Source organism: Anser brachyrhynchus, assembly GCF_964034855.1.
Source record: "Anser brachyrhynchus genome assembly, chromosome: Z".
Classification (NCBI taxonomy): domain Eukaryota; kingdom Metazoa; phylum Chordata; class Aves; order Anseriformes; family Anatidae; genus Anser; species Anser brachyrhynchus.
This window is the reverse complement of record NC_137697.1, coordinates 6,511,445-6,539,410: the sequence shown is the minus strand read 5'-3', so window position 1 is coordinate 6,539,410 and position 27,966 is coordinate 6,511,445. Positions and strand designations below refer to the sequence as shown.

The window sequence follows — 27,966 nt, the reverse complement described above, 5'->3', positions numbered from 1 at the left end:
CCCATCCACGGTCACGCGTGGGTGCCCCCCCCCCCCCCCCCCCAAAAAAAAACCCCACAGATCCAGGGCTGCGCCATTCCGGGTTTATTTATTTATTATCCCGCCCCCTCAGAAGCCCATGCGCGGGCGCTTGCGGCGGGGGGGCTGCGAGGCGGAGGAGAGCTGGCTCTGGGAGGAGGGGATGCAGAGCGGCGCCCTCGGGGTGCTGGGGGGCTCGGGGGGGTCCTGGGGCCCCTCCGCCCACACCGACAGGTAGTCCCGCAGCGTGCGCCGCCGCTCCTTGGGGATCCCCCGGGCGCGCAGCTCCTGCGACGACAGCATGGGCTCCACGGGGGCTGTCGGGGAGGGGGCGGCCGTCGGGGAGCCCCCCGCCACCTCCTGGGGGGTGGCCGGGGGGGGTGAGCGCGGGGGTCCCACGTCGCTGAGCTCGGACAGCTCGGACTGGTAGGTGATGGAGGAGGTGAAGCTGGCCGAGAGGCTGCGGTGAGCCCGCGACGCCTTCTGCCGCCGCCGCCGCTCCCGCAGCGCCTGCCGCCTCTGCGCCAGGCTGCTGCCCGCGCCCCCGGACCCCCACTCGCCCCCCCAGGCCGCCGTCAGCCGGGCGCTCAGGGCGTCGGGCTCGGGGGGTGGTGGCGGCGGGGGGCCGGGGGGCTCGGGGGCCGCGTCCCAGGGCTGGATGCGCTCCCCGAGGCGCATGGCCTGGCGCAGCCGCTGCCGCAGCTGGCGGTGCAGGGCGCTGGGCTCCGCCGGCGCCGCCAGCTCCTTGCGGGTGAAGAGGCGCCGCTTGCTGATGGTGGGGGGCCCCGGGGGGCAGGCGTGCCGTGGGGAGCCCCCCCAAACCCGCAGCAGGGCCCGCAGCCAGCGGCGGTACCGCAGGGCAGCGGCCGGGCTGGGCACGGCTGGGGGGGGCTGGGGGCTGGCGCGGGGCTCCGCGGGGTGCTCGGCTTCCTCCGTGGCCACCGGCGTGCCCACCGCCTCCTCTTCCTCCTCCTCCTCGTCATTGATTATCACCTCCAGGTTGGACAGGTAGAAGGTCTGCTCGCCTTCATCCTCCTGCTGCGCCTCCTCCTCGCTGCCAAACAGCGGGGAAGAGCCCGGGGCCGCCGTCGCCTCCTCTTCCTCCCGGCGGGGAGCGGGTGCTGGCGCCGCCTCGCGCCTCAGCGCCTGGTAGAAGACGTCCCCGGCCTCGGAGAGCTGGAAGACCACCAGGGCCTCCTGCCGGCCCTGCTGGTGCTGCACGGCGGCCAGCCCTGCGGGGACAGACACGGCATCGCCACCTGCGGCAACCCGGCGGCCGCATCCCGCCCCTGCCGCCCCAGGACCCATGCGCTCCCCGGGGGATGCTCACCGGCGGCGGGGGCGCCGAGGCGCTGCCGCAGCAGGTAGTGCCGGTGTGGGAGCTGCGCGGGGAGGTGAGGCAGGCAGCCGGCGATGCTGTGCAGCCTCTGCGGTGGCCCCACCAGCTGGCAGGCCGACCGGCCGCCCCCTGCAAAACGAGGCGCCGAAAATCGCCCCCGTGAGGTGGCACGGAGGGCAGGAGGTGGGCGCAGTGCCCGCGGTCAGCCCCGTGCCCGCTCTCTCTCACCCGTGTACTGCAGCAGCAGCAGCTCCTGCGTGCGGGAGGCGCCCAGCAGCACCTTGTGGCTCCTGCCGGGCCCCCCCGGCGCCACGTGGGAGAAAAGAGGGGGGGCCTTCATCATGTGCGCCCACTTCAGCACGGGCACCAGCGGCAGGCGCTCGTCCATCAGGTACACGGCGAACTGGGGGGGGGGGCACAGCTCAGCAGGGCTCCCCCGCCTTGACGCCCCTTATCGGCAGCGTTAAAGGGGTGTGGGGGGGTCCAGGGCTGTGCCCCCCAGCCGTGGGGGCACTCACCTGGGTGGCGACGAGGTGCTGGCAGGGGTGAGCCCTGCCCAGGTACATGGGCAGCACCACGCGCTCGCCCTGCTGGCACCCGGCTTCCTCGCCCACCTTGAAGAAGTCGAAGTGGCAGCTGGCGGGGGCCTGCGGCGGCAGAGCGGGGCGTCATCAGCACCCCAGGGTGCTGGACCCCCCCCCTCACCGACCCCACGCCCCCGCCCCGCGCTCACCCGGGCGTCCAGGCACTGGATGCCGGTGCGGTCGGCGCAGCTCAGCACCCGCGGGTGGGCGGTGAAGTCGCTCCAGCGCCAGGGCGAGTGGTCCCGGAAAAACAGGGTCTGGGGGTCGTGGCGGAGCCGCTGCAGCCTGCAAGGAGAAAGGGGCACCACCGGTGGGCAGAGGGGTCCCCCGCGGTGGGGTCACCCCGCCTCCCAGCACCCCAAAACCAGAGGGTCCAGCCCGCAGCGCCCCGCCTCACCCCGTCTCGACGCTCCAGAGGTAGACGGCTCCGCTCTGGGTGCAGACGGACAGCTCCCCGGGGAGGTGTGGGCTGTGGGGCAGGGGGACGGCATCACCGTGGGGACTGGGGGGGGGGTCTGTGGTGGCAGCAGGGCCCCCCCCAGGAGCTCGGTTTCCCCGGCACCCACCTGACGGTGAGGCAGGAGGCCGGCACGTCGGTGCGGATGACCTGCAGCGGGCTGGGGGCAGCGCCTGCCCTGCCCGGCACCCTCCAAACTCCGCAGTGGTAGTCAGAGCGGACGCCTACAAAATCTGGGGGGGGGGGGGGGGGGGGGACAGACATAGGAGGTGGCAGGTGAGAGAGCAGGGTCCCCACGCTGTCACCCCAGGGTGCGGGTTCTGGGGCTCGCTCACCTTCTCCATCCACCCGTGCGGCACCCACTTGCCGGATGCGCCCGTTGAGCTCAAACTGCGCCGGCGCGCCTCGGGCGCGGGGCTGCTCCTCCAGCACCACGTCCTGGAAATCTGGGGGGGGGGCCGGCTAAGGGCACTGCCACACCCCCCCCCCCCACACACACACTTCCCCAGGGGACACCCCCCCGTTTTCCCCCACGGGTAAGGATACAGAGGTGGTTCATGGCCATCCCGCCAGGGTAGACCAGGCGTCCCGCGCGCCCGCTCGCCTCCTGGGGGGGCAGCCAGGCCAGCGCCCCCCCGGTGGAGCTGTCGTCGAAGAGCAGGCCGGCCCACTGCAGCAGCAGCTCCTCGTGTACGCAGTCGGCCAGCAGCCCCAGCGGCACCTCAAAGAGCCAGTCGCGGCACAGGTGGGAGAACCAGCGCAGGCGGGGGACGAAGTGACGCCGCGGGCAGCCGCTGCGGGGACAGCCGGCATCGTGGGGGGGGTCCTGCAGGAGCCCCCCCCCCCCCCCGCCATTCCCTGTCCCCGGGGAGCACTCACCGCCTGGCCTCCAGCCGGTTGAGGTCCTCCACCAGGGCCGTCATGCGGATGGTGGTGTCCCGAGAGTGTCTCTGCGGGGATGAGAGAGTCAGGACTGCGGCTGGGGGACAGCTGATGGAGCCCCCAACCCCCCTCCCCCCAAAAAAAGAAAGGCACCGACCCTCAGCTTGGAGTCACCCAGGTGGAAGTTCTTGTGCAGCAGCTGCCCCAGGGAGCCGAAGGCGTCCTCTGGGTGATCCACGAAGAAGTGGCCCAGCTGCGCGGGGGGGGAAAGGCAGGGTCAGGACGCGCGGGGACGCCACGGTCCCCGCCAAGGCTCTGCCCCAGCTCCTCGGCGGTACCTGCTTGGTGAAGTCCAGCGCGCCTCCAGACCTCCCTGCCTGCAGCTTCCTGCGCAGGACACCGCGGTACAGGATGTCCTGGGGGACCAGAGGCGGCATCCAGCAGCCTGCGGGGCACAGAGCAGGGCACGGCTGGTACCGCGGGGACGGGACGCCGGCAGCGACGGCTGCCCAGGTGCCAGCACGCGGCTCAGTGCCTGGGGCTGGGGGCGCCCCACAGACCCCCCCCCCCCCCAGGTCCTCACTGTCGTTGGGCGGCAGCAGGGGCACGGCGGCGGCTTCGCAGGGCTCCCAGCTCTCGCCCTGCCGGCTGCGGCGGGGCACGAACGGCGGCTGCACCTGTACGGGGACAGAGGCAGGGAGGCGAGGGCGGCACCGGTACCCCCATCCCCGGTCACCCCCCGGTCCCCGGTCCCCTCTCACCTGCCCGGTCCCGGCCTCCAGCACCTGCCCGTGCTCCCCCCAGCCGGCAGCCGGCGCGGGGCCGGCCTCGTCCCTTGGGGGGCCGCAGCTGAAGTAGGTGGGGAAGAGCGCGGCGGGGAACTCCATGGCGGCACCGCAGCGGGGGGGTACCCGGTACCGGGGGGGTGTGCCGGGTACCGGGGGAGGGGGGGGGGCGGACCGGGGGGTGGCCGGTACCGGAAGTTCCCGGTACGGGGAGAAGGCGGTACCGAGGTGGGTGGTCCGGGGGGTGCCCGGTACCGGAGGTGCCCGGTACCGGGGGGGGATTCCCGGTACCGGGGGAGGGCGGTAGAGGGGTGCCCGGTCCTAGAGGTTCCCCGTCCGGGGGGCTCCCGGTGCCGGTCCCGGTCCCAACCCCGACCCCGGTCCCGGTGCCGAACTCTATCCCGGTCCCGGTCCCTGTCCCGACCCCGATCCCACTCCCGGTTCCCGCCGCCCCGCCCCGCCCCGCACGCGGCCCGAGCGCGCGCGCGCGCGCGCCGCCGGGATCTCCCCGCCCCCCCCGCCGCCGCCGCACCAATCAGCGCCCGAGGCGCGGGGGGCGGCGATCGACGCGCGGCCCAGCCAATGGCCGCTCGGGGAGGGGGCGTGGCCGGGGCGTGGCGCGCCGGGTGACGTCATTCTCGCGGGCGCGCGTCGGGTCTGGCGGCGGCGGGGCGGCATGGGGCGGCGGGGCGGCGCGGGAAGGGGGCGCCGGGACCCCCTCGTCCGCCCCCCGCTGCGGCCGCCGCCGCTGCTCCTCCTCCTCCTCTTCCTCCTCCTCCTCCTCGTCCTCCTCCTGCCGCCGCCCGCCGGTGAGCGCCCCGGGGCCGGGGGGGGTCACGGGTCCCCTATGGGGGGGCACGACCCTATAATGGGGGGCACGGCCCTCTAACGGGGGTGCGTCCCCTATAGGGGTGTGCGGCGATCCTATGGGGGGGTAACGGTGTTCCTGTGGGGGGGTATGGTGGCCCTATGGGGGGTGCGAGGTGCGTGGGCAGGGGGCTGCCCCGCGGGGGGAGCGGAGGGGGGGGGGCGTGGGGCACGGCGCCCGCCTGCCGTGGGGCGCGCGGGGGGTCTCGGGGGCGCGCACGGGGGCGGGGGGGGCGCTGCGGGGTGTCCGCGCAATGGGGCAGGGCGGGGAATGGGGGGAGAACCCCCCCTAGGGGGACGCGCGTAGGGCCGGCACGGAGCGGGGGGGTGCCGCGGGGTGGGACACGCGAGGGGTGGTGGTCGGTAGGGTCGGGGTCCGCGAGGAGCGGGGGGGGCGCGGGGCTGCGTGCGTGCGGTGCGGGGCGGCGGGGATGGAGGGCTCCGGGGGCGCCGGCGGGGCTGCGCGGGGAGGGAGCGCGCTGCGGGGCACGGCGGTGCCTGGCTGTGGGGCGGTGATTTAGGGGAAGGGGGTCCCGAGGTGTGGGGCGGGGGCGCTTTGGGGCCGCGGGCGCTGTCCCCGGTGCTGAGCCCCGGCCGCGGGCGCTGTCCGCGGTGCTGAGCCCCGGGGCTGCGCATCCGGCCTCGGGGCTCCCACAGCACGGGGGCTCCGTCCTGGCCTCCAGTTCCCCCCCCACACTTCGTCCCGGGGGAGTGGGCACGGGGACCCCTCCTGGAGATCTCCTTCTCCCAGGGGACCCCCCCCGGCGCGGAGCTCCGGTCCCCCGGGGGTGCCGTGGAGAGGCTCGGGGGTTCGTGGTGGAGGATTTGGGGTCGGGTGCCCTCGCACACAGACGGGCATTTCGTGCCCGGCGAAGGGGAGGGGGAGCTGCCTTTGTTCCAGGAGAGGGAGCAGATGCGTGTCGGGGCTCAGCCTGCTGGGGCTGCACACACGCAGCACAAACACACACGCGCGCGCCCCCGGCCAGGCACAGGCTGTACAAAGCAGCCCTTCTTCTCCGCTCTCCCAGTTCCCAGCTGGACGAGCCCTCTGGGCTGCTCGCAGCCAGTTGTCTGCTGGCATCCCCTCTGCTGGCAGCTTGCAGCGACGCGCATCCCGTCCTCGGTGCATCCCTGGGGAATAAGGCCTGGGGTCCCCAGGCGGGCGCTGGGCGGGCGTCCCAGCGGCAGGGTGAAGTTACAGCTCCTGTCTGGAGCTCGGATCTCCCTTGTTTCCATCGCACCAGGGGTGTGCCTCCCCTCTGCTGCCAAGGCTCCTGGCAATCCCCAGGGCGCCGGACGTTTGGGCAGGACCGCGGGAAGTGTCTGGCACGGCCGCGGTGCTGTGCGCAGCCACGCGTGGGTGTGCACACCTCCGCCTCGCCGTGCGCGCAGGCAGCACCCCCGTGTGCATATGTGCACGCATATGTGCACCGTTCCTCCCCCGCCGAGCGGGGCAGAGCCGGGGGGCTGTGCGGGGAGCGCGCTGCTCTCCGATACCTCCCTGCACGGAGGGCACGGAGCACAGCTGCCACCAGCCCCGGGGACAGGTCAGATGGCACAGCCCCGGGCTCCTGCCTCTGGACTGACGCTCTGGGGGCACGTTCGGAGTTTGTGGGGTGGGCCTGGGCTGGGAGGGGCCCCCCAGCCCCACTGAGAGCCCCTCGGGTCTCCCCCGCAGACGGGCTCTTCGTGACCGACTACTTCACCCGCACGCCGCGCAAGCTCAGCCCCTTCCGCTCCTTTGCCAGCATCGAGCTCTTCCACTTCCACATCCCCGAGGACACGGTCATCGCCGTCTGGAACCTCATCACCTTCAAGGAGCAGGGCGGCACCTTCGGGGACCACTGCCCGGACCGTAGCATCACCGTGTGAGTGCTCAGCACGTCCCTGCTGGCGGGCACCTCCCCGCCATGTCCCTCGGCATGTCCCCGTGCCACCACCCCGAACCTGGACCCCGCTAATCGCCGTGCCCCCTGCAGGTATTTCCGCTCGGGGGCTCCCTCCGTCATCAACCCGCTGCGCACGCACTTCCCCAGGGACACGGCCGTCCCCGGCTCCTTCGCGCTGACCCTCACCTGGACGCTGCCCAACCGCACCACGGGGGTGTTCAATGTCACCAGCCCCCTGCCCGGGGACTGGTTTTTGGCTGCCCACCTGCCCAAAGATGAGGGGAAGATCTCCGTCAAGGTGCGGGGCTTTGGGGCGGGATGGGAATTGAGGGGCACGGGGTCAGGCTGGCCTTTGGGGCTGGCGGCACGTGGGGCACGGGGGGGCTGCCACACCGCCTGGCAGGGGTCCTGGGCGTCTCTGGAAGGGGGGTACCGGGGCGGGCAGCACCCCAATTCCCTGCTGGGCCCCCCCCCAGCCCCCGTGCTGACTGCCCGGCTGGCGCAGGGTCTCTACGAGGAGTGCCAGTACCTCTTCCAGCCGCAGCTCATCGTGCAGCGCCTGGTCAACATCGCCGTGCTGTACCCCGGCTACGCCTCCGAGCAGAGCATGGGCCCCCACAACCGCTCCTGCCTCTACAAGTGAGCACGACGGGGGTCTGCCGAGGAGGGGGCAGCCTCTTTGGGGGGCGGTTGGGTTCCCGAGGGCCCCCCATCCCTCTGCCTTGCCTCCCCCAGCCCCTCTCCGCGCGCCGAGGGGCAGGGGCTGAGGCGGGCGCCCCCGCAGGGTGTTCGTGCCCAGCTACACGTCGCGCGTGCTGGTGGAGGTGCTGCGGTGCCGGGGGGCCGAGGGCTGCCCCCTGTGGCTGCGGGTGCGGGCCAAGGCCCCCCCGCTGCACAACTCCACGGCGCTGGACTGCCGGGAGCACGCGCCCTGCCAGCTGGCGCTGGACCTGCCCTTCTGGCAGCACTGGTACTACGTGCTGGTGGAGAGGCACCCCGGGGCGCCGGGTGCCGTCTCCTTCCAGGTCATCGTGCAGCTCACGGGTGAGGGGACCCGGCCTTGGCGTTGATTTGGGGGGCTGGTGAAGGATGCTTGCGGGGTCTGGGTGCAGGGGGAGAGCCAGCTCTGCTGGATGATTTGGGGCGCTGGGATGTGCTGGGACGGTGAGGTGCTGGGAGGTGCTGAGAGGTGCAGGGATGCGCTGGGACACTGGGTTGCTTTGGGATGCTGTGAGGTGCTGGGACATTGTGATACTGGGAGGTGCTGGGAGGTGCAGAGATGCGTTAGGAGGTGCTGGGATGCTTTAGGACACTGGGATGGTCTGGGACGTTCGGAAGTGCTTTGGGATGCCAGGAGGTGCTGGGACATGGGAATGCAGGGAGGTGCTGGGATGCTTTGGGACACTGGGATGCTCTGGGATGCTGTGAGGTGCTGGGGCACAGATGCTGGGATGCTCTGGGGGGACTGCGATGCTCTGGGATGCTGGGAAGTGCTGGGAGGTGCAGGGATGCTTTGGGACACTGGGATGCTTTGGGATACTGGGATGCTCTGGGACATTGGGAGGTGCTGCAATATGCTAGGAGGTGCAGAGATATGCTAGGAGGTGCTGGGACACTGGGATGCTCTGGGATACTGGGAGATGCTGGGACACTGGGAGATGCTGGGAGTTGCAGGATAGTGCAGAGATGCTTGGATACTCTGGGAGGTGATGAGATGCTCTGTGATACTGGGATGCTCTGGGATGCTGGGAGGTGCAGGGATGCCTGGGACACTTTGGGAGGTGCTGGCATGCTCTGGGATGCGCTGGGACACCGGGATGCACGGTGACACCGGGATGCGCTGGGACACCGTCAGGCACCAGGACGCACGCAGGGAGTTGCGGTGGGAGGCAGAGGGGATCTGTGCGGTGCCGGGGCTGATGTCTCTTCCCCCCAGACTGCTCCCGCCCCAGCCTGTCCCGGCCGCCCTTCCTGCCCTCCAGCGCCTCCATGAACATGCCCCACTCCTTCGGCTCTGCGGGCGGGCTGGCGCTGGGGGACAGCCCCCCTCCCGCGAGCCCCAACGGCACCAAGCGCCCGCTGGCCGCCGCCCCCACCGCCGCCTCCGCCGCCGGCGAGCGCTGCTGGCCCGTCCGCCCCACGCTGCGCAACGAGCTGGACACCTTCTCCGTCCACTTCTACATCTTCTTCGGGCCCAACGTGTCGGTGCCGCCCGACCGCCCCGCCGTCTTTGTCATCAACCTGCTGCCGGTGCTGGACAGCGGCGGGGTGCTCAACCTGGAGCTGCGGCTCAACGTGGTGAGGTGCTGGGGCCGGGGACAGGGGGGCAGCGGGGCGAGGGACGGGGTTTGGGGTGCTCCCGGGTCACGGGCGTGGTTTGGGAGCGGTGGGTTAGGGTGCGTGGTGGTGGGCCGGGTGTTGTGGGTGTCGGGGTAGGGTGCTGTCGCAGCAGGGGACATCCCCAGCTGGCTTAGGGCCGCGTCCCCTCTGCCACCAGAGCTCCCTGCGTGGTGAGAACGCGACGGTGTTCGGCTGCCTGAACCACGAGGTGCCGCTGGCCTCCGGTGACAACGCCTCGGTCACCTGCGAGACGGGTAGGCTGGGCAGCCCCCCTCCCTCCTGCTGCGTGCCACGGGTGGGGGGGTCCGCACCCCGCTGCGCCCCACTCGCCCCTCACCGGTGCTGTCCCTGCCGGCAGAGTCCCTGGCAGGCTTCCTGCTCTCCGTCAACGCCACGGCCAGCCTCGGCCGCCTGCGCATCCCCTACCCGCAGACGGGCAGCTGGTACCTCAGCCTGCGCTCCCTCTGCGCCACGGAGCACGGGTAGGAGCCCTCCGCGCGGGTGCCGGGTGGGCGCAGGGGGATGGAGCTGGGTGAGGGTCCCCTTTGCACGGCCTTGGGAAGGGCTCGTGCGCGCCTGGGGGTGCCCGCACCACGCCCCGGCTCTGCTCGGCGCCCCGTGGGACCCCCCCCAGGTCTGCGGCTCTGCTCCCAGCCCCGCCACGCGGGCGTCCCCGTGGGGCTTGGGGGGCGCCGGCGGTGCCGTGGGCGCACCCGGGGTTGGCGTTTGCGCGAGCAAACGGTGCCGCGCGCCTTCCTCATGCACGCGGCGCACGCCTGGGCTGCGTGGGGGCGTGGAGGCGGCGGAGGGGGGAGCTGCCCCGGGGGCACGGCGGGTGCCTGCTGACCCCGTCCCCCCGCGGGGCAGGTTCGAGCCCTGCACCAACGTGACGGCCGAGGTCTACCTGCGCGCCTACCTCTCGCCCTGCATCAACGACTGCGGCATCTACGGGCAGTGCAAGCTGCTGCGCACCAACAACTACCTGTACGCCGCCTGCGAGTGCAAAGCCGGTGAGATAACCCCGTAGTCCCCCTGCCCGGCTCCCCCAGTGGGCGCTGGATGGGGTTTCCCCGCTGCCCCCGTGGGTGCTGCAGGGTGATGGCCGCTCTCCCGGCCGCAGGCTGGAACGGCTGGGGCTGCACGGACAACACCGAGGCGTTCTCCTACGGCTTCCAGCTCCTCTCCACGCTGCTGCTCTGCCTCAGCAACGTCATGTTCGTGCCTCCCGTGGCCATCGCTGTGCGCAGCCACTACCTCCTGGAAGCCGCCGTCTACATCTTCACCATGTTCTTCTCCACCGTGAGTCGGGGGGCGAAGAGGGGCGTGGGCGAGGGGCCGGGGCCGTGCGGGGTGGCTCTCACCTCCTTTTATCTCCCCCCCCCGCCTCACCGCCGGCCCCAGTTTTACCACGCCTGCGACCAGCCGGGCATCGTGGTGTTCTGCATCATGGACTACGACGTGCTGCAGTTCTGCGATTTCCTGGGCTCCCTCATGTCCGTCTGGGTCACCGTCATCGCCATGGCACGGCTCCAGCCCGTGGTCAAGCAGGCGAGTGCGGGGATGGGGACGGGTCCCCTGGTGGGTGAGGGACCAGCCTGACGCCCCCCGGCCTCCCCACAGGTGCTGTACCTGCTGGGGGCCATGCTGCTCTCCATGGCCCTGCAGATGGACCGCCACGGGCTCTGGAACCTGCTGGGACCCAGCCTCTTCGCCTTGGGCATCATGGCCATCGCTTGGGTGAGGACCTCGGGGCGCGTCCCCGTCCCCACTGAGGGTCCCTCAGGGGATGGTGGGGACACGGCTGCCACCTCGGGGTGTCGCCAGCCCCCTCAATGCCTTGCTGTCCCCACGCAGACGGCTCGCACCATCCGCCGCCGCCACTGCTACCCGCCCACCTGGAAGCGCTGGGCTTTCTACCTGTGCCCCGGGGCGCTGATCGCGGCGGCCGCCGTGCTGCTCTACGCCTTCGTGGAGACGGAGGAGAACTACTTCTACATCCACAGCATCTGGCACCTGCTCATCGCCGGCAGCGTCGGCTTCCTGCTGCCGCCCCGCGCCAAGCCCGCCGGGCGCCTGGGGCCGCTGCCCCGCCGCAAGGGCTGCGGGTACCAGCTCTGCGTCAACGAGCAGGAGGAGCTGGGGCTCGTCGACCCCGCCGTCGCCTCCATCAACAGCATCTGCACCAGCTGATGCCGCCGGCGGAGCGGACTCGGGCCGGGGGCGGGGGGGGCGGCACCGGGGCGCCAGGACTCCGTGTGGCTGCAGCCTGCCGGCGGTCCCCTTTTCGCCACCCCGGAGCTGCCCCTCCTGGCACCCCGCACGTGGCTGTCCTCAGCCCGGAGCGGTGACATCCCTGCTGGTGCCACCGAGGCACTGGGAGGGGGGCACTGCATGCATTGGGACAACCCCCCACCCCTCCCAGCTGCTTGAGGGGGACGCTTGGGGGTCCCCAAGGGCTGTGTGACGGCCAGGGTGGTGCTGGCAGCGGAGCAGCTCCTGGGGCTGCTGCTCCAGCCCCTCCTTCCCCCCACCACCGTGAGCCGTACCCTGGGGATGGAGCCCGGCGCGCTGGGATTTACGGGGTGCCTAACGGGATTACCAGCTGCGGGCGGGCGGGCAGCTCCCTAATAATAGGATTGGGATCTAATTAAACCTGCTCCCCGGGAGCCAGGCCCCAGCCGGGGGCTGCGCGGGGCGGGGGGGGCATCTGGAGGGGATGATGGGGATAGGATGGCGAGGCTGCAGCCCTGCTGGGGCCAGCGAGCCCTGTCGAGCCGTGAGGGCTGCTCAAAGGGCCCCGGGGACTGACGGCAGCCATCCAGGATATCATCCTCCAGCCCTTCCCGCGTTGGCCAGGCTGGTTAAGGATTAATTTTTAATTAAAATCGTTGCTCACTTCACCACGTCCAGCCGCGTCTCCCCGGCAGTGTCAGCGGGCACCGCGATGTCAAGGAGAGGTCGTCGCGTGCTGCTGCCTGGGGGGGGGGGTTCGTGTAGACCCTACAATAACAGAGGGCAGCCGCTCAGCGCTCCCTCGTTTAATTAATTAATCCTGCGGCTGCGCTCTCTGGGCTCAAGGACGGGCCGAGCAGGAGGGCGCGGGGCCAAGCAGCAGCCGAGGGGGTCCCAGCCAGCCCTGCGCATCCCCTGGGTACCACCAGCACCCCCGGGGACTCCCCCCGCCCCCTTCCCAGCATCTCCAGCCCCACTCCCATGGGGATGCTCTAGGGGCTGGACTCTGCCTTCCCCCCCCATCACGGACTTGGGGTCCCCACGACTGGGACCCCCCCCTCCCCCCATAGGAGCATCCTTCTGGTGCTCTCCATCCCTGCCTCTGCCCCGTCGCCGTGGTAACGGTGTCCCCATGGCAGCCAGGTGCCTCCGGCATCCCCATGGCAACCGGTACCCGAAATGGCTCAGGGTGGGGGGGGGGGGGGGGGGGGGGGGGCTTCGAGACCCCCCGGGGACGGGCACGGGGATGGGCATCGGTGCTGTGCCTGGGGCTGTGCCAGCCTTTGCATCCCCTGCCACGGGTATAATAATAATAATGATGATGATGATAATAACGACAACAACAACAACAACAAAACAACAGAACAACAACAATAAAAATAACAATAATTTCCCTGCTCGGAAATTATCACCCCAAAATCTGGGGCTAATTATGGCTAATTATTAGTTAATTATAACCGATGGAGGCGCCTCATTAATTAAGGGCAGGCAGCGAGGGGTGAGGACGCCCCAGTCCCTCCGTCAGCCCCCGGACAGGGCCCCCTCCGGCCCCCCCCCCCCCCGCAGTGCCGGCTCCCCCGGCAGACCCAAATCCGGGCTTTCTGACACCAAAACGCCCCCCGCAGCCCCCCCTCCCCCACGCCGCCGCGCGGGGAATCCCCTCCGCTGACGTCAGCGGGGACCCCCTCCGCGCGGCACTCGCCCCGCCCCTCCCGCTGTCTGATTGGCTGCGCCGCCCTGGAGGCGGGACGGGCCTCAGGGAGACCACGCCCCCCAGTCCATACTGATCTCCTATTGGCTGCCGAGCTGTCACTCCGCCCCGGCACAGCCCCGGCTGCCCGCCTGGCTGATGGGTGCTGGGCTGCTGCTCCTGCGGCCCCATTGCGGCCCCATTGAGACCCATTGAGACCCCATTGCGGACCCATTGCAACCCCATTGCGGACCCATTGCAACCCCATTGTGGCCCCCTTGCAGCCCCATTGCGGCCCTATTGCAACCCTATCAAAACCCCATTGCAACCCCATAGCAACCCCATTGTGGCCCCATTGCAATCCCACTGCAACCCAATTGCAACCCCATTGTGGCCCCATTGAAAGACCGTTGCAGCCCCATTGAAAGTCCATTGCAGCCCTATTGCAACCCTGCTGTGGCCCCATTGCAACCCCATTGCCACCCTACTGAAACCCCATTGCAACCCCATTGCGGCCCCATTGCAACCCCCCTGCAACCCCATTGTGGCCCCATTGCAGTCCCATTGTAGCCCCACTGTGGCCCCACTGCAACCCCACTGCGGCCCCATTGAGGCCCTGTTGCAACCCTGTTGAAACCTCACTGTGGTTCCATTGCAGCCCCACTGCAAACCCGCTGCAACCCCATTGCGGCCCCATTGCAACCCCATTGTGGCTCCATTGCAGCCCCATTGAGGCCCCATTGCAACCCCACTGCGGCCCCATTGCTACCCCCACTGTGGCCCCATTGCAACCCCATTGCAGCCCCATTGTGGCCCCATTACTACCCCATTGCAACACCATTGTAGCCCTGCTGTGGCCCCATTGCAACCCCACCGTAACCCCATTGTGGCTCCGCTGTGGTCCCATTGCAATGACACTGTGGCCCTATTGCTCCCCTCTGCAGCCCCATTGCCCCCCATTGCCCCCCTGTACCCCTCTGCATCACCCTGCATGCCTCACCTGTGACCCCCCCCTGCATTCCCAGCCCACCCCCAGCTCACCGTACCCCATGCTGCTGCCTCCCACTGCCCCCCCCCACCCTCTTACAGCACCCCACGCTGCCCCCCACCGCCCCCATGGCACCGGGCAGCACCGGGAAGGGTCTTTGTGCCCCCATGGGAGCTGTGCCCCCCCCATGGAGCCGGCGTGGGACGAGGCACGGTGCCGGTGCTTTCCCAGACAGAGGCTGGGCTGGGAGCTGGGCCAGCAGGTGCCGGGGAGAGGTGGCCCAATGCCACCCACGGCTGCCCGGTGTCACTCGCCCCGCGCGGCCACCGGCTGCAGAGGGCTGAGCGGGGGGCGCGGGGGGCGGCCGGGGAGTTCCTGGGGGGCTGTAAATAGCCCAGTTCCCCTTCCGCTCATTTCGAAAGCGAGAAGGGGAAGGTCCCCCCCCGGGACGTTCAAGCAAAAGAACTGGTTGATCGGCGCTGCTGGTACAAAAGCTATTTTTAATGTTATTAAAATCTGTCTCTTCTATAAACTTCTAAAATATCCTCGGCTGCAGGGGTGCGCGCCCTCACGGCGGGGCGCAGCCGGCGTCGGGGGACACCCGGGGCTCCTCCTTGTCGCAGGGGAGCCCGGGGAGCAGCGGGACCTGGGGGCCACCCTCGAAAAGGGGGATGTGGGGGGTGTAGTGGCCGTGGGGGGCTTGGGGCCGGAGCAGGAGCTGGTGCAGGGTCTCGCCCACCTGCACCAGGCTGTGGGAGAGGAGGTGGAGGTGGGAGACGGTGTCGCTGGCCAGGCTCTCCAGCAGCGCCTGCTGCTGCCGCGACGTCTGCAGGATCTGCACCAGCAGCTGCTGCACGCTCTGCAGCAAGCCCGCCACGCCGCCGCCTGCAGCGACAGCGGGGGTCAGGGGCAGCCCCCCCCTCACCAACATGCCCAAGGCGGGGGGGGGGGGGGGGGATCGGCGGGGACCCACCTTGCAGGCTCGTGTCTGCTGCCTCTTCGCCCACCGCCTGCTCGCTCGCAGCGGCCGTCCCGGGGGAGCCGGGGGCTGCGGTGGCCGCCGGCAGCGCTCGGTTTCCTCTTCCCATCCCCGGGGACGTCTCACCAGGAAAACCTGCGGCCGGGGGTTGGCATGGAGGGCGCAGCGGGCTCCCGGAGCCCCCTGCTCAGCCCGTCCCCGCTGCCCTGTGCAGGGGAGAGGGCGCAGACTCACCTGCCTTCAGCTCGGCGCTCTCCTCTTTCAGGGCGCCGTGGCAGCCTGCGGGAGAGCAGCGGTCACCGGGGGGTGGCTCCGGCCCCGCGGGGACACGAGCTCGGCAGCCGGGGCACAGTACTCACCCGGGAGGGGATGGAGAGGGATGCAGCAGCTGGTACCTGCAATGAGAAGCGGGTCGGAGCCTGCTCACGGGGCTGAGAGGGGGAAATCAGGTCAAGGAAAGCCTTACGTGGGGCGGCCGCGGGGTCAGGCGATGCTCCAGCGACGCGGTCCCCGCGGGCTGCAGGGAGAGAGCAGAGAGGAGACGCGGGGTCTGACGGCACCCGCCGGGGGGACGGCATCAGCCCGGGGTCTGCCTCGCTGCCCCGGCCAGCCCGGCGTGCCCTAGCCACAGCTCCCCAGCGCCCTGCGGGGCCTCAAAGCGCCTCACGAGCTAGGAACAAAAGCAGGAGTCACTCACCCACCACTGCAATGCAGCCACCTCCGGGCTGGAAGGCAGCAGCTGCGTAGCGGCGCGCGGCCAGGCTACGCAACAGATTAGGACTGGAAGTGAAGGAGAATCCCACATCCACTTGAAACTGCAGGGGGAATTTAGGGAGACAACGTAATTACCCGGTGCGGACGCTGGCCGGGACGCCGGGGTTCGCTCCCCAGCGCCAGCGGGGCCGGGGGGGGGGATGAAGCAGCAGCCGGGGCTTCCCCGGCGCCGGGCCCTTCTCTGCTCCTGTTTTTGGGGAGGTGTTTCTCCTGTTCCGCCCCGCGGCCCCGATCCCTGCCGGTGAGCCAGCAGGCTCGGGGAACAGCACCCGCTCCCTTCACCTGCCCGCACAGGCCGGGCCCGGGGACGTATCCTGCATTGCCTCGGCACCGTCCGGGTGCGCTGCAGGACGGGGACGCTCCCGGCTCCGGCCCTCACACCCAGTCCCAGCTCCTCCGAAGCTCTGCGGCCTGCCGTGCCCCGAGGCCGGCTCCGAGCCACGGACCCCCCCTCCTGCCCCACCCCAGCCGGCCCCAAACCCTCACGCTGCGGGGTTGGTTTGGAGCCAAACTTGGGGGGGGGGGGGTGGAGAAGTTCCCCAAACCCCATCCGCGAGCATCCCAAGGGGAACACACCACGGCGGGGCCCCCCGACCCCTTCGACCCCCCCATCCCAGCATGCTGGCACAGGCTTGAGCTGTAGCGGTGGCCGTGCAGCCCGGCGCGGCGGGGCAGGACAGTACTTACGGCTCTCCGGCTCGTCCTTTGGGTGCTGCAGCAGCGGTGCCAGCAGCACAGCGGGGGTCTCTGCAGCAGCTGGGGTGCAGCGGGCAGAGAACAGCGTCAGCAAGGGGGCCCCGCGGGGTGCAGGACACCCCTCACCCAGGACAAGCCCCTCTCTGGCTGCCCCATCCCGCGGGTACCTGGCGGTGCCGGCGAGGTCGGCGAGCGTGCGGCCAGCGACCTGCGCCTCCGGGGGGGCGGCTTCACCAGCTCTGCGAGGGGAGGAAAAAGCTCAAACCGGGGAGCTACGGACCCCGTGAGACGCCGGGGAGCCCGCCCAGCCCTGGCACCCACCGGGCAGCCGCCGCTCTCCGAAAACGGGCCGCCCGGCCGCCTTCCAGATGCTCTTCATGGCGCGGTAGTGCGGGGGCAGGCGCGGCGAGTGCCGCCCGGCACGGCGGCGCGTCTCCCGCTCCGAGTGGAAAGCCTGCTTCAGCGCCTTCCACTTGGAGCGGCACTGGGCCACGCTGCGGCCGTAGCCGGCCGCCGCCAGCCCCCGGGAGATCTCCTGCCACAGCGCCTCGTTGGGCCGCGACGTGGAGGCCATCAGCAGGGCGGCCTCCCCTGAGCCTCCCACCAGCGCCAGGAGGCTGCTGACCTCCGCCTGCGTCCAGGCTCGCCCGCGGGGCATGCTGCGGGGCGGCTGGTGGGGGGGGGGGTCCGGGAGGGTGGGTGCCGGGCAGGGCTCGGCCCTGGGGGTCGGCTGCGCGCTCCCCAGGGAGCCCCCTGCGCCCGCGATGGGGCTGCACCGGGGGCTGCAGCGGGGATGGCCGGGAGCTACGCCGGGAGCTGCACCGGGAGCTGCACCGGGGAGCACCGGGGACCACCAGGAGCTGCACTGGGGAGCACTGGGGACCACCAGGAGCTGCACCGGGAGCTGCACCGGGGACCACCGGGGACCACCGGGAGCTGCACCGGGAGCTGCACCGGGAGCTGCTGGGAGCAGCCGTGAGCCGCAAGGAGCATGTGCAGCCGCTGGAGTTGCCGCTGGGAAACGTAGTCCTGGCCGTGCCTGCCCTGCCCGGCGGCGGGATGGGATGAGCATCCCCTGGGGGGGCCTGCAGGATGCTGCCCCCCCCCAGCCCTGAGGGCACAGCAGGGGTGCCCATCAGGGCGGCCCTCAGGGCGCGGGGAGGGGACGGAGCGCCCCAGCCCCCCGGCTTTCCAGGGCTGCGATGCAGCTGCAGCCCCATGCAAAAGAGGTGGCAGGAACCACCTCTGTGCGTGCACAGCCCGCCGCCCTGCTGCTCGACAGCATGCGGAGGCTGGGGACATGGGGACGGTCCCCTGTGCCCCGACAGTGCTGGGGTCCCCTTGATATGGGATCAGCCTCGACGCGGCCCCGATACACGCCAGAGACAGCGGCCGGCACCGGGGGGCAAGGGGTGCCCCCGTGCCGGGGGTCCCGCCTGTCTGGGGTTCCCCTTCTCCCCGTGTGGCGCCGCTGCTGGGGCCCCCCAGGGCTGTGACCCAGCTGGTGTCCCTGGGGACCCCTCCGGGAAGTGACGCTTTCCATTTCGTGTTACACTCGGCTGCCAGAGGGGGCCGGGAGGGGGTTGCTGCTCCCCCCTACCTGCGGGGTACGTGGCCAGAGACCGAGGGAAGGATGGAAGAGGGGGTCACGTATGCAGATCTGCGCTTGCCCCCCGTACCAGGTAACGGCACGCTGCACCCCGCTGTTCCCCCCCCCCCATCCCTGCCTGCCCCCCAAAATCCAGCAGCCCCTCTGCAGGGCCGTGCCCCCCAGCCCTGCTCCCTCCTTGCCCATGCAGCTGCTCTCGGAGCAGGGGGGGACACAAGCACTGCACCCCAGCTGCATTGGCACCCCCCCCATCATCCCCCCCAGTGTCACTGCTCCGGCTCACACCACTGCTCTGCTGTCCCTGGGGAGCCTGGGGACCCCCACGCCCCCTGCTTGGGGCTCACAGACCTTTGCTGATTTGGGGGTTCTGCCCCCGACCTCAAGCCCCCAGGACGTGGGGTAATTCCCTCTCTCAGCTCCTCCGCAGCCCGTGAGGCTGCCCTGGCACTGGGCAGCCCTCAGCCTGGGTGTCTTGTCCCTGCTGCTCCTGCTGGTGCAAATCGTCCTCGTCGGCTTGAGCTTCCACTGTGAGTACCCCCTTGTGCGCCCCCATCCATCCAGCCCCCGAGCTGGGGACCCTCCCGCTTGGGGCTGACGGTGCCGCAGCTTTCTGGGCTGTGGGGCGAGTGGGAAAAGTGGTGAGTAAAAATAAAACACCCCTTGCCTGGCCGGCTGGAGCGCCGAAGAGGAGGGAGAGGGGAAAGCGTGGGCTCGAGGACGGCGCCGGGGCACCCCGCTCCATCAGCTGGCCATGGCGTGCAGACAGGACGTGACGCTGCGGCCAAAAGGCAGAAACCTGCCATGTGCTGGGCACAGACGGCGAGGGCTTTGTCCAGCTGGGCTGGCACGGCACCGAGGGAGGGGGATGGCACCCCCTGGGTGCTACCGGCCCCTGGTGGGGGACGCTCCCGTGCCTTTCTTCTGTAGATTTAGCCCAGCAGGCGAGCTGTGCCCAGAGAGAGGAGGAGAGCCTCCGCTATGTGCAGCAGTCTTTGCGAGGTAGGAGAGCTTCCAGGCAGGTTCCTGGGCTCCCTGCCCTGGTGGCACCCCGGCTGCCCCCTGTCACCGCGGTGCCGGGGGCTGGGGACAGCCCCGTCCCGGCCAGCCCTGCAGGATCTTGCTTCTGGTGTGCAGAGAGCTGCCAGTTCTGCCCGGCCGGATGGATTGGGGACGCGGGGCGCTGCTACTACTTCTCCTCTGCCAAGAAGAGCTGGGAGCAGAGCAAAGACGACTGCTGCTCCAGGGGGGCGCAGCTGGTCACCGTCCGAGCCAACAGCACCCTGGTGAGTCCGCCCGCCCTCCCCAGCCACCCTGACCCCCCCCCCCCCCACCCCCGTGGTCATCGTGTCACGCTGATCACCACCTCAGGGTCCCCCAGTGGTTCCCCAGTCACCACCAGCATCATTTCAGCTCCCCAGCTCCAGCCCCCATGCCCAAAACCCAACCGGGAGCTGGCGATGCTGTGCCCGAACCGTGCAGCCCCCTGCGTGGCTGGGTGTCCCCGGGGAGCTCACGCTTGTTCCCTCCTGCTCTAGGCTTTCCTGGCACGCGTGACCCATCTGGACGTCTTCCACGTGGGGCTGAAGCGGGACAGCTCCAGGTTTGAGTGGAAGTGGCTGGACGGCACCCTGCTGAAGGGGTGAGCCTCGCAGCTTGTCTCCAGCCAGCACGGCTGAAAGCCCAAAACCAGGGCTCCGGGAGGTGACAGGGGGACAGCCAGCCTGCAGGCAGGGACACGATCGCCCTCTTGGCCATCCCTCCGCTTCCCAAAGCAGCACGGGGGCGTTTTAGGGAAGGGAAGATAACAGGGACACGTCCCCAGTGCCTGCGCCCTGCTTGGGGACGAGCAAGGGCTGGGTGAGGGCCGGGGGGCGGGGTCCCCCAAAACTGAGTTCCCGGCAAGGTGCATTTGGTGCTGAGCCACTTCAGGAGGTTCCTGGGATCCAAAAAGAGGATTTCCAAAGCAGGCAGGGGCTGGGTGCGCAGGGATCACAGCTCACTTCCTCACCAAGAGGAGGCTGCCAGGGGCAATGCTCCACGGGGAGGGCGAGCTCTGCCCCCCAGCACCCCCACGGCCTCTGCTCCCCCTCTGGAGGAGCTGGGGGTGGGCCAGCCCCTCGCACCCCACTGAGCCCCCCCCTCACCCCGCTCTCCCCTGCAGGCGCCTCCCCCTCCAGCGTTCCAGCAGCTCCTACGTGGCCTGCGGCAGGGTGTCCGGCTCGGGGCTCTCGGCCGGCTCGTGCGGAGAAGCCCACGGCTGGGTCTGCGAGAAGAGCGCGGTCACCCTGCAGTGGCTCCGGTCCTCCATCCCCGCCTTCCTCTGGGGGAACACCACCTACACCTGCGTGGGGCCCTAGGACCGAGGGGACAGCCTGGGTGCTCCTACAGCCCTGCCTGACCCAAGCACGGGCACCCCGGGGTGCTGTCTCCTGACCCCTCTGCGTCCCTCCCCCTGGCATCTCTGCGCGTTGCCAATAAACTCTGGCACTCACGCTGTGGCTGGATTTGGAGTGGGGGGGTGGGGGTTAAGGGTTGGGGGGCAGAGCCAGCATCGACCCGAGTGTCCCCATGGCCTGGTGGGCACGTGGAGCAGCTTCTGCGTGGGTGCAGTGTGTCTGCTCGGGGCTTCGGGCTGCCCGGGGTTTGTCTTTCTTGGGTGGGAGGTGCCCCATGCTGACAGCTCCACATGGACATCCCCGGGTGTGTCCCCAGCACGGGAGGCAGGTGCAGCCCCCTCCTCATTTCTGCCTGACCACTGAGCGGGTGGTGGGATGGGGAAGGGGACACTGGGGGGAGAATGCTCTGGCTGTGGCCAGGGCTCCGGGTGGCCCGGGGTGGCCCAAACGCGCCCAGTGCTGTGCGTAAATGGTGCTGCATGGGGCAGAGCGCACTGCGTGGGATGGAGCGGAGCTGTTTTCCCCTCCCGGAACAGTCCTGCCCGTGAAATAAAAACCGCATCTTGCAAATGAAGTGATTACTTCTGCTTTCCTACAAATCAAGAAGTTCCTCCACTTGACGTGCCCCGGGCCAGAAGCCGTCACCTGACGGCGGGCAGCAGAGGACCCGAGGTGCCGCGGGTGCCGCATGGCGCACAGCGTGCTCTACGCCGACCTGCGCTTCGCCAAGGGGCCGTGGGGCTGCGGCACGGCCAGCGGGGCGCTGGGGGAAGGTGGGAGCCGTGGGACCCCCGCATTGCCCTGTGCCGGACCCCTGCCCACTGCCCCCTGCCTTCCTCCCACAGCCCCCAACATGGACGAGGCCGACAGCCCCTACGAGAACGTGGCACCGGGGCCGGCACCCGCGGGGCCGGCTGGGGAAGGGACCCGGCACAGCCCAGGTGAGCGCCCGCACGGGGACAGGATGGGGATGGGGGTCTCCGGGGGGCGCCGGGGTCCCCTCCGCGCCTCGGCACCGTGGGTGACACCACGGCCGCTTGTGTCTTGCAGGGCGCTGCTCCCGGCGGCGCTGCATCCCCACGGGGCTGCTGGCAGCCAGCCTGCTGCTGCTGGTGGCCCTGGTGGCCCTGGGGACCTGCTGTGAGTGGGGACGGGCACGGCGGGGGCGGGGGGCTCTGGGCAGGGACTGGGGACCAGGGGGATCCCGGGGCTGGGGTTTGGGGGCGGCGCTGCCCCTTGCTGGGAGCCCCACGCTGTGCCTGGCTGGGGCGCTTCCCAGTGCCTCCATCTGCTTTCCAGTGCCTTCCCAGTGCCTTCCCGGTGTCTTCCCAGTACCTCTCATCCCTTCCCACTGATTTCCTTCCCTTCCATCACTTCCCATCACTTCCCAGTGCCTCCCATTTGCTCCCCGTTGCTTCCCATCTCTTCTCACTGTTCCCCATTTTTTCCCATTGCCTTCCCACCACCCCTCACGGCCTCCCCATGGCCTCCCACTGATTCCCGTTGCCTCCCAATTGAAGTCCCACTCCCTCCCATTGCCGCCCCTTCATTCCTGCCACCTCCCATTGCCTCCCAGTTGTACACCCACAGCCTCCCATCACCTCCCATTGGCTCTCCACCACCTCCCACTGCCTTCCAAGTGATTTCCCACTTCCTCCCATTGTCTCCCATTGTCTCCCATTGTCTCCCATCACCTCCCATCACTCCCCATCACCTCCCATCACCTCCCAGTGCCTTCCCATTGTCTCCCCACTGCCTCCCTTCCCCTCCACTGCCTTGGGGGTGCCCTGACACCCGCACACCCGGCCATGCCCCGCGTCCCACCTCTCCCTGAATCATCCCCAGACTGGCAGGCGACCCGTGAGCTGCGGGACACGTCCCTGGAGCAGGCGGCCGAGCGCGGCCGCTTCTCGCAGGAGGCGCGGGCGTGGGAGCAGAGCCTGGAGCAGGCGCGCCGGGAGCTGGCGCAGGCGCGCGCGGAGCTGCAGCGAGCGTGGCGAGAGGGCAACAGCAGCCTGCTGGAGCTGGGCAGGCAGGAGGCCGAGCTGGCGCGCGTCTCGGGGGCCCTGGCCGGCACCGAGAGGGAGCTGCAGGACGTGCAGGGGCGGCTCGAGGCCGGCGAGCGTGCGGCCAGCAGCCTGCGCGCCTGCCTGGACGCAGGTAGGGCCGCGGGGCGGCGTGCACAGGGCGGCGCGGCCGGGGGCTGGTGAGCGCCTGAGCGGTGCCTCCGTCCCCAGACTGCTGCCCCCCGGGCTGGCTGCTCTACAACGGCAAGTGCCTCTTCGTCTCGTCGGAGAAGAAGAGCTGGTGGCAAAGCCGGAGCGACTGCGAGGCAAGATCCTCCCAGCTGCTGGTGCACGGCGAGCGGCAGGCATGGGCGCTGCCGGTACGGGGGGGCTGCGCTTGGGAGGGGGTGTCCCCGCTGCCTGCCGCCCCCAGCCCCGTGCCTGTCGTGCTGCAGCACGGCCCCGGCTCTGCCGGGCGTGGGGCAGGCCCTGACGGCCTCTCTCCCGCAGCCTTTCCTGCTCGAAGGCAGCACCAAGTACTATGTCGAGCCGAGGACGAAAAATCCTGCGTGGGTGGAGGAGCAGCTTGGGAAGTGAGTTGGCCAAGCTGCCCCATTGCACCTCACCCTGATGGGCCAGCCTGGGGACTGATGCTCGGGCAGGGGCTGCCCTGGCCTGCCTGGGGCTGGCAGCGGGCTGGGGACACGGTGGCACGTGCCACCCTGTCCCCTCTCACGTGCTCCTTCCCTTCTAGGTACAAGTGGCCTTTTGAATGCGCACTGGTGGGCTCTGGGAAAGTAGAGCGCACATCCTGCTACTGGGCTCAGCACTGGATCTGCGAGCAGCCCCCGAAGCTGAGCAACCTGTCCGAGATCTTCTCTCCTCTCCTGGCTGGGGGGTGACCCTGACACCCCCTCTCTCTGGGGACGTTGGTTGGGAACGAAGGTGTTGGGCATGTAAAGGATGACTTGTGGAGAAGAGCCTGGCTTTCTGAGTCTCACTCCTGCTGGTTGATGCTCACAACCCCCCTCCCCTCCTTTCCTGGCTCTCAATGAGCACGTGGCAAGCCCTGCTCTCACCTGCTGCATGGCAGGCACCTCTCGCACCTTCTGAACCTGGCTGTGATGGTGACATTGGTGTCCCCAACCTGATCCCCCCTTGGGGAGTCCCTTTGCTTTATCGCCTGCTCCGTGGCTGGCTGTCGATGACTTGGGATTTGCCAAGGAGAGGTGGCACCTGCCCAGCCTGCCTGCCTGCCACCATGGGGAGCACTGGGCTGGGGACACGGGGACAGCAACGGGGGCCTTTCACCATGACCCTTCAGGGCTGGGGCACCGAGAAATTGGCTGGTGGGAACAGGAGAGCAGGCGGCCGTGCTGGATGGGCCCAGGGGACCCACAAGCAGGGGGCTGTGCAGGACTCCTTGCGGTGGCAGATCCCAAGGGCACTGTGGTGCTGTGGTGGCTGGAGCTCGGGGGAAGCCCCTGGGCTGCCCAGGACCAGCCGGACACGCACAGACACAGCAAGTCCTCATTTCCCATGGAGCTGAGCTCGAGGGGCACCTCACAGCTCATCTCTTCCAGCCTCACCAGGCTGTGGCCCGGCTCCACCAGCATCCTTCCATGCCTCTCCTCTCTCAGGAGCTGCCTAGGTCCAGGTCCAAAGTGGTCCTCACCTCCACCACCTCTCTGGAGCTGCCTTTTCCCAAAACCGCGGAGCGAGCAGGGAGGGTCAGCGCTGTCTCCCGGCTCCCACGTTGTCCCCCAGACTGTCCCCCCTCGCTGGTCCCACCACGGTCTTTGAGATCTTCCCCCCCAAGTGTCAGAGCTCTCCCCTTTCTTCCCTCATGTTCCCAATCCTCCCCCATCCCTCCCAGGATCCTCACCGCACCTCCGTTTCCTCCCATGGCCTCAGGGCTCCCCCATTTTCCCCTCATGGCCTCAGGGCCCCCCCTCTGCACCCCCATTTCCCCCGACATCTCGGGGCTTCCCGGCTGTTTCTCAGGATGACGCTGCACCTTCCCCAGGGACTGTGACGGGAGGCTGGCCAGGGCACATGGGGACACAAGCGTGAGTCTGAGGGGCTGGAGCAGGGTGGTACGAGTGCGTGCATGCGTGAGAGAGAGGGGAATAAGGTCTATATTCCATAAGCCTTGCTTTAAAATACAGACAGCTCTCCCAGCCCGTCTTCCCAGCGCTTTGCCATGCGGCGGGGGCAATGTGTGCACGGTGGGGGGAGTGTTTCTGGGGGCACCCCCGGCTCCTGTCCCCGCGTCCTGTGACGGAGAGGGGGGTGGCAGCACGGTCACTCCTCGTCCAGGAGAGATGTGAGGGCCTTGGACATGCTGCTCAGCCTCGGGGGCTGCTCGCAGATCCACTGGTGGAGCCTCCTGCACGCCAGCCTCTCGATGCCCTTGGCCGCTGACAGCGAGCACTTGTCAGTGTAAGCGTGCCTAGGAGGGAAGGCGCGGTTCAGAGGGGCAGGGGCAGTGTCCCCACCAAAACCATCTCTTCCCATGGCTGCTGGAATTGGCAAAACCCCTCCGGGAGCCAAGCAGAGGAGGTTTTGCCAGGCTCTGGGCACTTGGTGCTTCGTGTGCCCCCGGGATGCGCATCCCCGCTTGGGGAATAGGCACGGCAAACCACAAACGTGCTGTGCCTGAGGTGCTTTGGGGCATCCTTCCAAGGAGGCTCTCGTGGGGCGGAGCGGCACCTCCTGGGCATGGTTAACCGGGAAACCTGAGGGCCTGGTGCCCGTGCCAGGGATGGCTGTATTTACGTGTCATACAGCACGCTGTCCTGCCGCACGACCAACCCGGTAGCGCTGGAAACCTCCTCCTCCACCCAGTACTTGGTGCCGCCTGTGTGCAGGAAAGTCTGTGGGAGAGAGGCCGTCAGGGCCTGCCCCGCGCCTGGCAGAGCCGGGGCCGTGCTGCAGCAGGACGGGCACGGGGCTGGGGGCGGCAGGCAGCGGGGACACCCCCTCCCCAGCACAGCCCCCCCGTACCGGCAGCGCCCATGCCTGCCGCTCGCCGTGCACCAGCAGCTGGGAGGATCTCGCCTCGCAGTCGCTCCGGCTTTGCCACCAGCTCTTCTTCTCCGACGAGACGAAGAGGCACTTGCCGTGGTAGAGCAGCCAGCCGGGGGGGCAGCAGTCTGGGGACGGGGGCACCGCTCAGGCACTCACCAGCCCCCGGCCGCGCCGCCCCGTGCCCGCCGCCCCGTGGCCCTACCTGCGTCCAGGCAGGCGCGCAGGCTGCTGGCCGCACGCTCGCCGGCCTCGAGCCGCCCCTGCACGTCCTGCAGCTCCCTCTCGGTGCCGGCCAGGGCCCCCGAGATGTGCGCCAGCTCGGCCTCCTGCCTGCCCAGCTCCAGCAGGCTGCTGTTGCCCTCTCGCCACGCTCGCTGCAGCTCCGCGCGTGCCTGCGCCAGCTCCCGGCGCGCCTGCTCCAGGCTCTGCTCCCACGCCCGCGTCTCCTGCGAGAAGCGGCCGCGCTCGGCCGCCTGCTCCAGGGACGTGTCCCGCAGCTCACGGGTCGCCTGCCAGTCTGGGGACGATTCAGGGAGAGGTGGGATGCGGGGCAGGGCCGGGTGTGGGGGTGTCAGGGCACCCCCAAGGCAGGGAGGCAGTGGGGAGACAATGGGAAGGCACTGGGAGGTGATGGGAGGTGATGGGAGGTGATGGGAGGTGATGGGAGGAAGTGGGAAATCACTTGGAAAGCAGTGGGAGGTGGTGGAGAGCCAATGGGAGGCAATAGGGAGGCGATGGGAGGCATTGGGAAGGCGGTGAGAGTTGCTGGGAAGTAAATTCAAAATCAATGGGAGGCAATAGGAAGGCAAGGAGGGCGAGTGGGAATGCGATTGGGGGGCAATGGGAGGTGCTATGAATGAAGGGGAGGCAATGGAAGGGAGTGGGACTTCAATTGGGAGGCAATGGGAATCGGTGGGAGGCAATGGGGAGGCAATGGGGAACAGTGGGAAGAGATGGGAAGAAATGGGGAGCAAATGGGAGGCACTGGGAAGCGGTGATGGAAGGGAACGGAATTAGTGGGAAGGGATGGGAGGTAACGGGAGGGAGATGGGAGAGCACTGGGAAGGCACTGGGAAGGCACTGGAAAGCAGATGGAGGTACTGGGAAGACACCGGGAAGGTGCTGGGAGGGCACTGGGAAGCAGATGGAGGCACTGGGAAGACACCGGGAAGGTGCTGGGAGGGCACTGGGAAGCAGATGGAGGCACTGGGAAGACACCGGGAAGGTGCTGGGAGGGCACTGGGAAGCAGATGGAGGCACTGGGAAGCCGTTCCAGCCAGGCACACCGCAGGGCACCCAGAGAGGGGCAGCGCTGCCCCCAGCCCCCAGCCCCGGGATCCCCCCAGACCCCAGCCCCTGCCCGGAGCCCCCCGCCCCTGCCGTGCCCGTCCCCACTCACAGCAGGTCCCCAGGGCCACCAGGGCCACCAGCAGCAGCAGGCTGGCTGCCAGCAGCCCCGCGGGGATGCAACGCCGCCGGGAGCAGCGCCCTGCAAGACACGAGCGGCCGTGGTGTCACCCACGGTGCTGAGGCGCGGAGGGGACCCCGGCGCCCCCCGGAGACCCCCGTCCCCATCCCGTCCCCATGCGGGCACTCACCTGGGCTGTGCCGGGTCCCTTCCCCAGCTGTCCCCATGGGCGCCGGCCCCGGTGCCACGTTCTCGTAGGGGCTGTCGGCCTCGTCCATGTTGGGGGCTGTGGGAGGAAGGCAGGGGGCAGTGGGCAGGGGTCCGGCATGGGGCAATGTGGGGGTCCCGCGGCTCCCACCTTCCCCCAGCGCCCTGCTGGCCGTGCCGCGGCCCCACGGCCCCTTGGCGAAGCGCAGGTCGGCGTAGAGCACGCTGTGCGCCATGCGGCACCCGCGGCACCTCGGGTCCTCTGCTGCCACAAAGGAGAAGTGAGGCCGGCGCTCGCAGAAGCAGAAGTTGGCTGCGAGATGTGGCAGATGGGACCAGCGAGGCACGGCCGCAGGGACCGGCCCCCTGCCGTGGCCCCGGCACCGCCAGCACGTCCCCTCCCACGCCCCGAGAGCCGTCACGGTCCCCTGGGTGCACAGCGGCTCTCGGGCAGTGGTTTTTGGGGGCACGGGCAGAGCAGAGGTGGGCCCAAATTCCTGGTGCTTGGGGAGAGCCTCCTCTTACTCCTTCTCTGTCCTGACATCCACCTCTCCATACTTCAGAGTGCTCTCCTCCAGGGAATGAGGAGAGTCACAGCCAGCTTCAGAGGGGCCAAGGAGGAGTCTGCAGAGCCAAAGCTGCAGCAGCTTCCCCCCAGCCTTCAGCAAGGAGATGGAGCACGTCCTGCGGGGCACGTGGTGACCGGGGGGGACACAACGCTGGCCGAGTGGGATTTGCCAAGGAGCACTGGGAAGAAGTGCCCCCAGGGGCTGGGGACATGGGGACAGCA

At 69.7% G+C, this 27,966-nt stretch overlaps 6 protein-coding genes across 16 annotated transcripts; 3 read left to right on the top strand and 3 right to left on the bottom strand.

Moving 5' to 3' along the window:
- Window positions 1-69: 69 nt before the first annotated feature.
- Window positions 70-4,304, bottom strand: TAF1C (TATA-box binding protein associated factor, RNA polymerase I subunit C). Its single transcript, XM_080572712.1, has 14 exons — window positions 4,042-4,304; window positions 3,864-3,957; window positions 3,619-3,725; window positions 3,438-3,533; window positions 3,278-3,348; window positions 2,945-3,192; window positions 2,734-2,844; window positions 2,508-2,631; window positions 2,339-2,410; window positions 2,091-2,226; window positions 1,876-2,004; window positions 1,586-1,760; window positions 1,349-1,486; window positions 70-1,250 (listed from the first exon to the last, which is right to left on the bottom strand). Exons 1-14 carry the CDS (start codon window positions 4,165-4,167, stop codon window positions 109-111), a joined length of 2,769 nt encoding a protein of 922 aa, XP_080428838.1. The 5' UTR covers window positions 4,168-4,304; the 3' UTR covers window positions 70-108.
- Window positions 4,305-4,702: 398 nt separating this feature from the next.
- TMEM8B (transmembrane protein 8B) lies at window positions 4,703-12,070 on the top strand. Of its 2 annotated transcripts, none has more exons than XM_080575160.1 (13): window positions 4,703-4,874; window positions 6,611-6,800; window positions 6,912-7,119; window positions 7,327-7,460; window positions 7,606-7,865; window positions 8,758-9,119; window positions 9,319-9,415; window positions 9,520-9,643; window positions 10,029-10,171; window positions 10,338-10,460; window positions 10,563-10,709; window positions 10,782-10,898; window positions 11,016-12,070. In XM_080575160.1, exons 1-13 carry the CDS (start codon window positions 4,742-4,744, stop codon window positions 11,507-11,509), a joined length of 2,532 nt encoding a protein of 843 aa, XP_080431286.1. In that variant the 5' UTR covers window positions 4,703-4,741; the 3' UTR covers window positions 11,510-12,070. The 2 variants fall into 2 exon arrangements, with proteins under 2 accessions (XP_080431286.1, XP_080431287.1); XM_080575161.1 differs by having other exon boundaries at window positions 10,282-10,460.
- A 2,484-nt stretch (window positions 12,071-14,554) lies between these two features.
- LOC308185056 (uncharacterized protein) lies at window positions 14,555-17,740 on the bottom strand (the record flags this gene model as incomplete). Of its 5 annotated transcripts, none has more annotated exons than XM_080572699.1 (8): window positions 14,555-14,956; window positions 15,045-15,185; window positions 15,285-15,329; window positions 15,410-15,445; window positions 15,517-15,600; window positions 16,512-16,580; window positions 16,688-16,759; window positions 16,842-17,599. In XM_080572699.1, 8 exons carry the CDS (start codon window positions 17,590-17,592, stop codon window positions 14,640-14,642), a joined length of 1,515 nt encoding a protein of 504 aa, XP_080428825.1. In that variant the 3' UTR covers window positions 14,555-14,639. The 5 variants fall into 5 exon arrangements, 4 of the variants coding, with proteins under 4 accessions (XP_080428825.1, XP_080428826.1, XP_080428827.1 ...); XM_080572700.1 differs by having other exon boundaries at window positions 15,517-15,567; XM_080572701.1 differs by lacking the exon at window positions 14,555-14,956 and adding an exon at window positions 15,748-15,865 and having other exon boundaries at window positions 15,049-15,185; window positions 16,842-17,740.
- Window positions 17,741-18,073: 333 nt separating this feature from the next.
- Window positions 18,074-20,620, top strand: LOC308185060 (C-type lectin domain family 2 member B-like). Of its 3 annotated transcripts, XM_080572710.1 has the most exons (7): window positions 18,074-18,202; window positions 18,546-18,656; window positions 19,057-19,128; window positions 19,264-19,412; window positions 19,665-19,768; window positions 20,291-20,333; window positions 20,419-20,620. In XM_080572710.1, the coding sequence occupies exons 1-7, from the start codon at window positions 18,154-18,156 to the stop codon at window positions 20,560-20,562; spliced, it is 672 nt and encodes a 223-aa protein (XP_080428836.1). In that variant the 5' UTR covers window positions 18,074-18,153; the 3' UTR covers window positions 20,563-20,620. The 3 variants fall into 3 exon arrangements, with proteins under 3 accessions (XP_080428836.1, XP_080428835.1, XP_080428837.1); XM_080572709.1 differs by having other exon boundaries at window positions 20,291-20,620; XM_080572711.1 differs by lacking the exon at window positions 18,546-18,656 and having other exon boundaries at window positions 18,109-18,202; window positions 20,291-20,620.
- Window positions 20,621-20,653: 33 nt separating this feature from the next.
- On the top strand, window positions 20,654-24,301 carry LOC308185058 (B-cell differentiation antigen CD72-like). Of its 2 annotated transcripts, XM_080572707.1 has the most exons (7): window positions 20,655-21,298; window positions 21,371-21,466; window positions 21,576-21,665; window positions 22,371-22,685; window positions 22,763-22,911; window positions 23,042-23,124; window positions 23,286-24,300. In XM_080572707.1, the coding sequence occupies exons 1-7, from the start codon at window positions 21,214-21,216 to the stop codon at window positions 23,431-23,433; spliced, it is 966 nt and encodes a 321-aa protein (XP_080428833.1). In that variant the 5' UTR covers window positions 20,655-21,213; the 3' UTR covers window positions 23,434-24,300. The 2 variants fall into 2 exon arrangements, with proteins under 2 accessions (XP_080428832.1, XP_080428833.1); XM_080572706.1 differs by having other exon boundaries at window positions 20,654-21,466; window positions 23,286-24,301.
- Window positions 24,302-24,466: 165 nt separating this feature from the next.
- LOC308185057 (B-cell differentiation antigen CD72-like) lies at window positions 24,467-27,739 on the bottom strand. Of its 3 annotated transcripts, XM_080572704.1 has the most exons (7): window positions 27,328-27,739; window positions 27,160-27,255; window positions 26,961-27,050; window positions 25,764-26,078; window positions 25,538-25,686; window positions 25,310-25,407; window positions 24,487-24,983 (listed from the first exon to the last, which is right to left on the bottom strand). In XM_080572704.1, the coding sequence occupies exons 1-7, from the start codon at window positions 27,410-27,412 to the stop codon at window positions 24,836-24,838; spliced, it is 981 nt and encodes a 326-aa protein (XP_080428830.1). In that variant the 5' UTR covers window positions 27,413-27,739; the 3' UTR covers window positions 24,487-24,835. The 3 variants fall into 3 exon arrangements, with proteins under 3 accessions (XP_080428831.1, XP_080428830.1, XP_080428829.1); XM_080572703.1 differs by having other exon boundaries at window positions 27,160-27,739; XM_080572705.1 differs by lacking the exon at window positions 25,310-25,407 and having other exon boundaries at window positions 24,467-24,983; window positions 27,160-27,739.
- Between the last annotated feature and the right edge of the window lie 227 nt (window positions 27,740-27,966).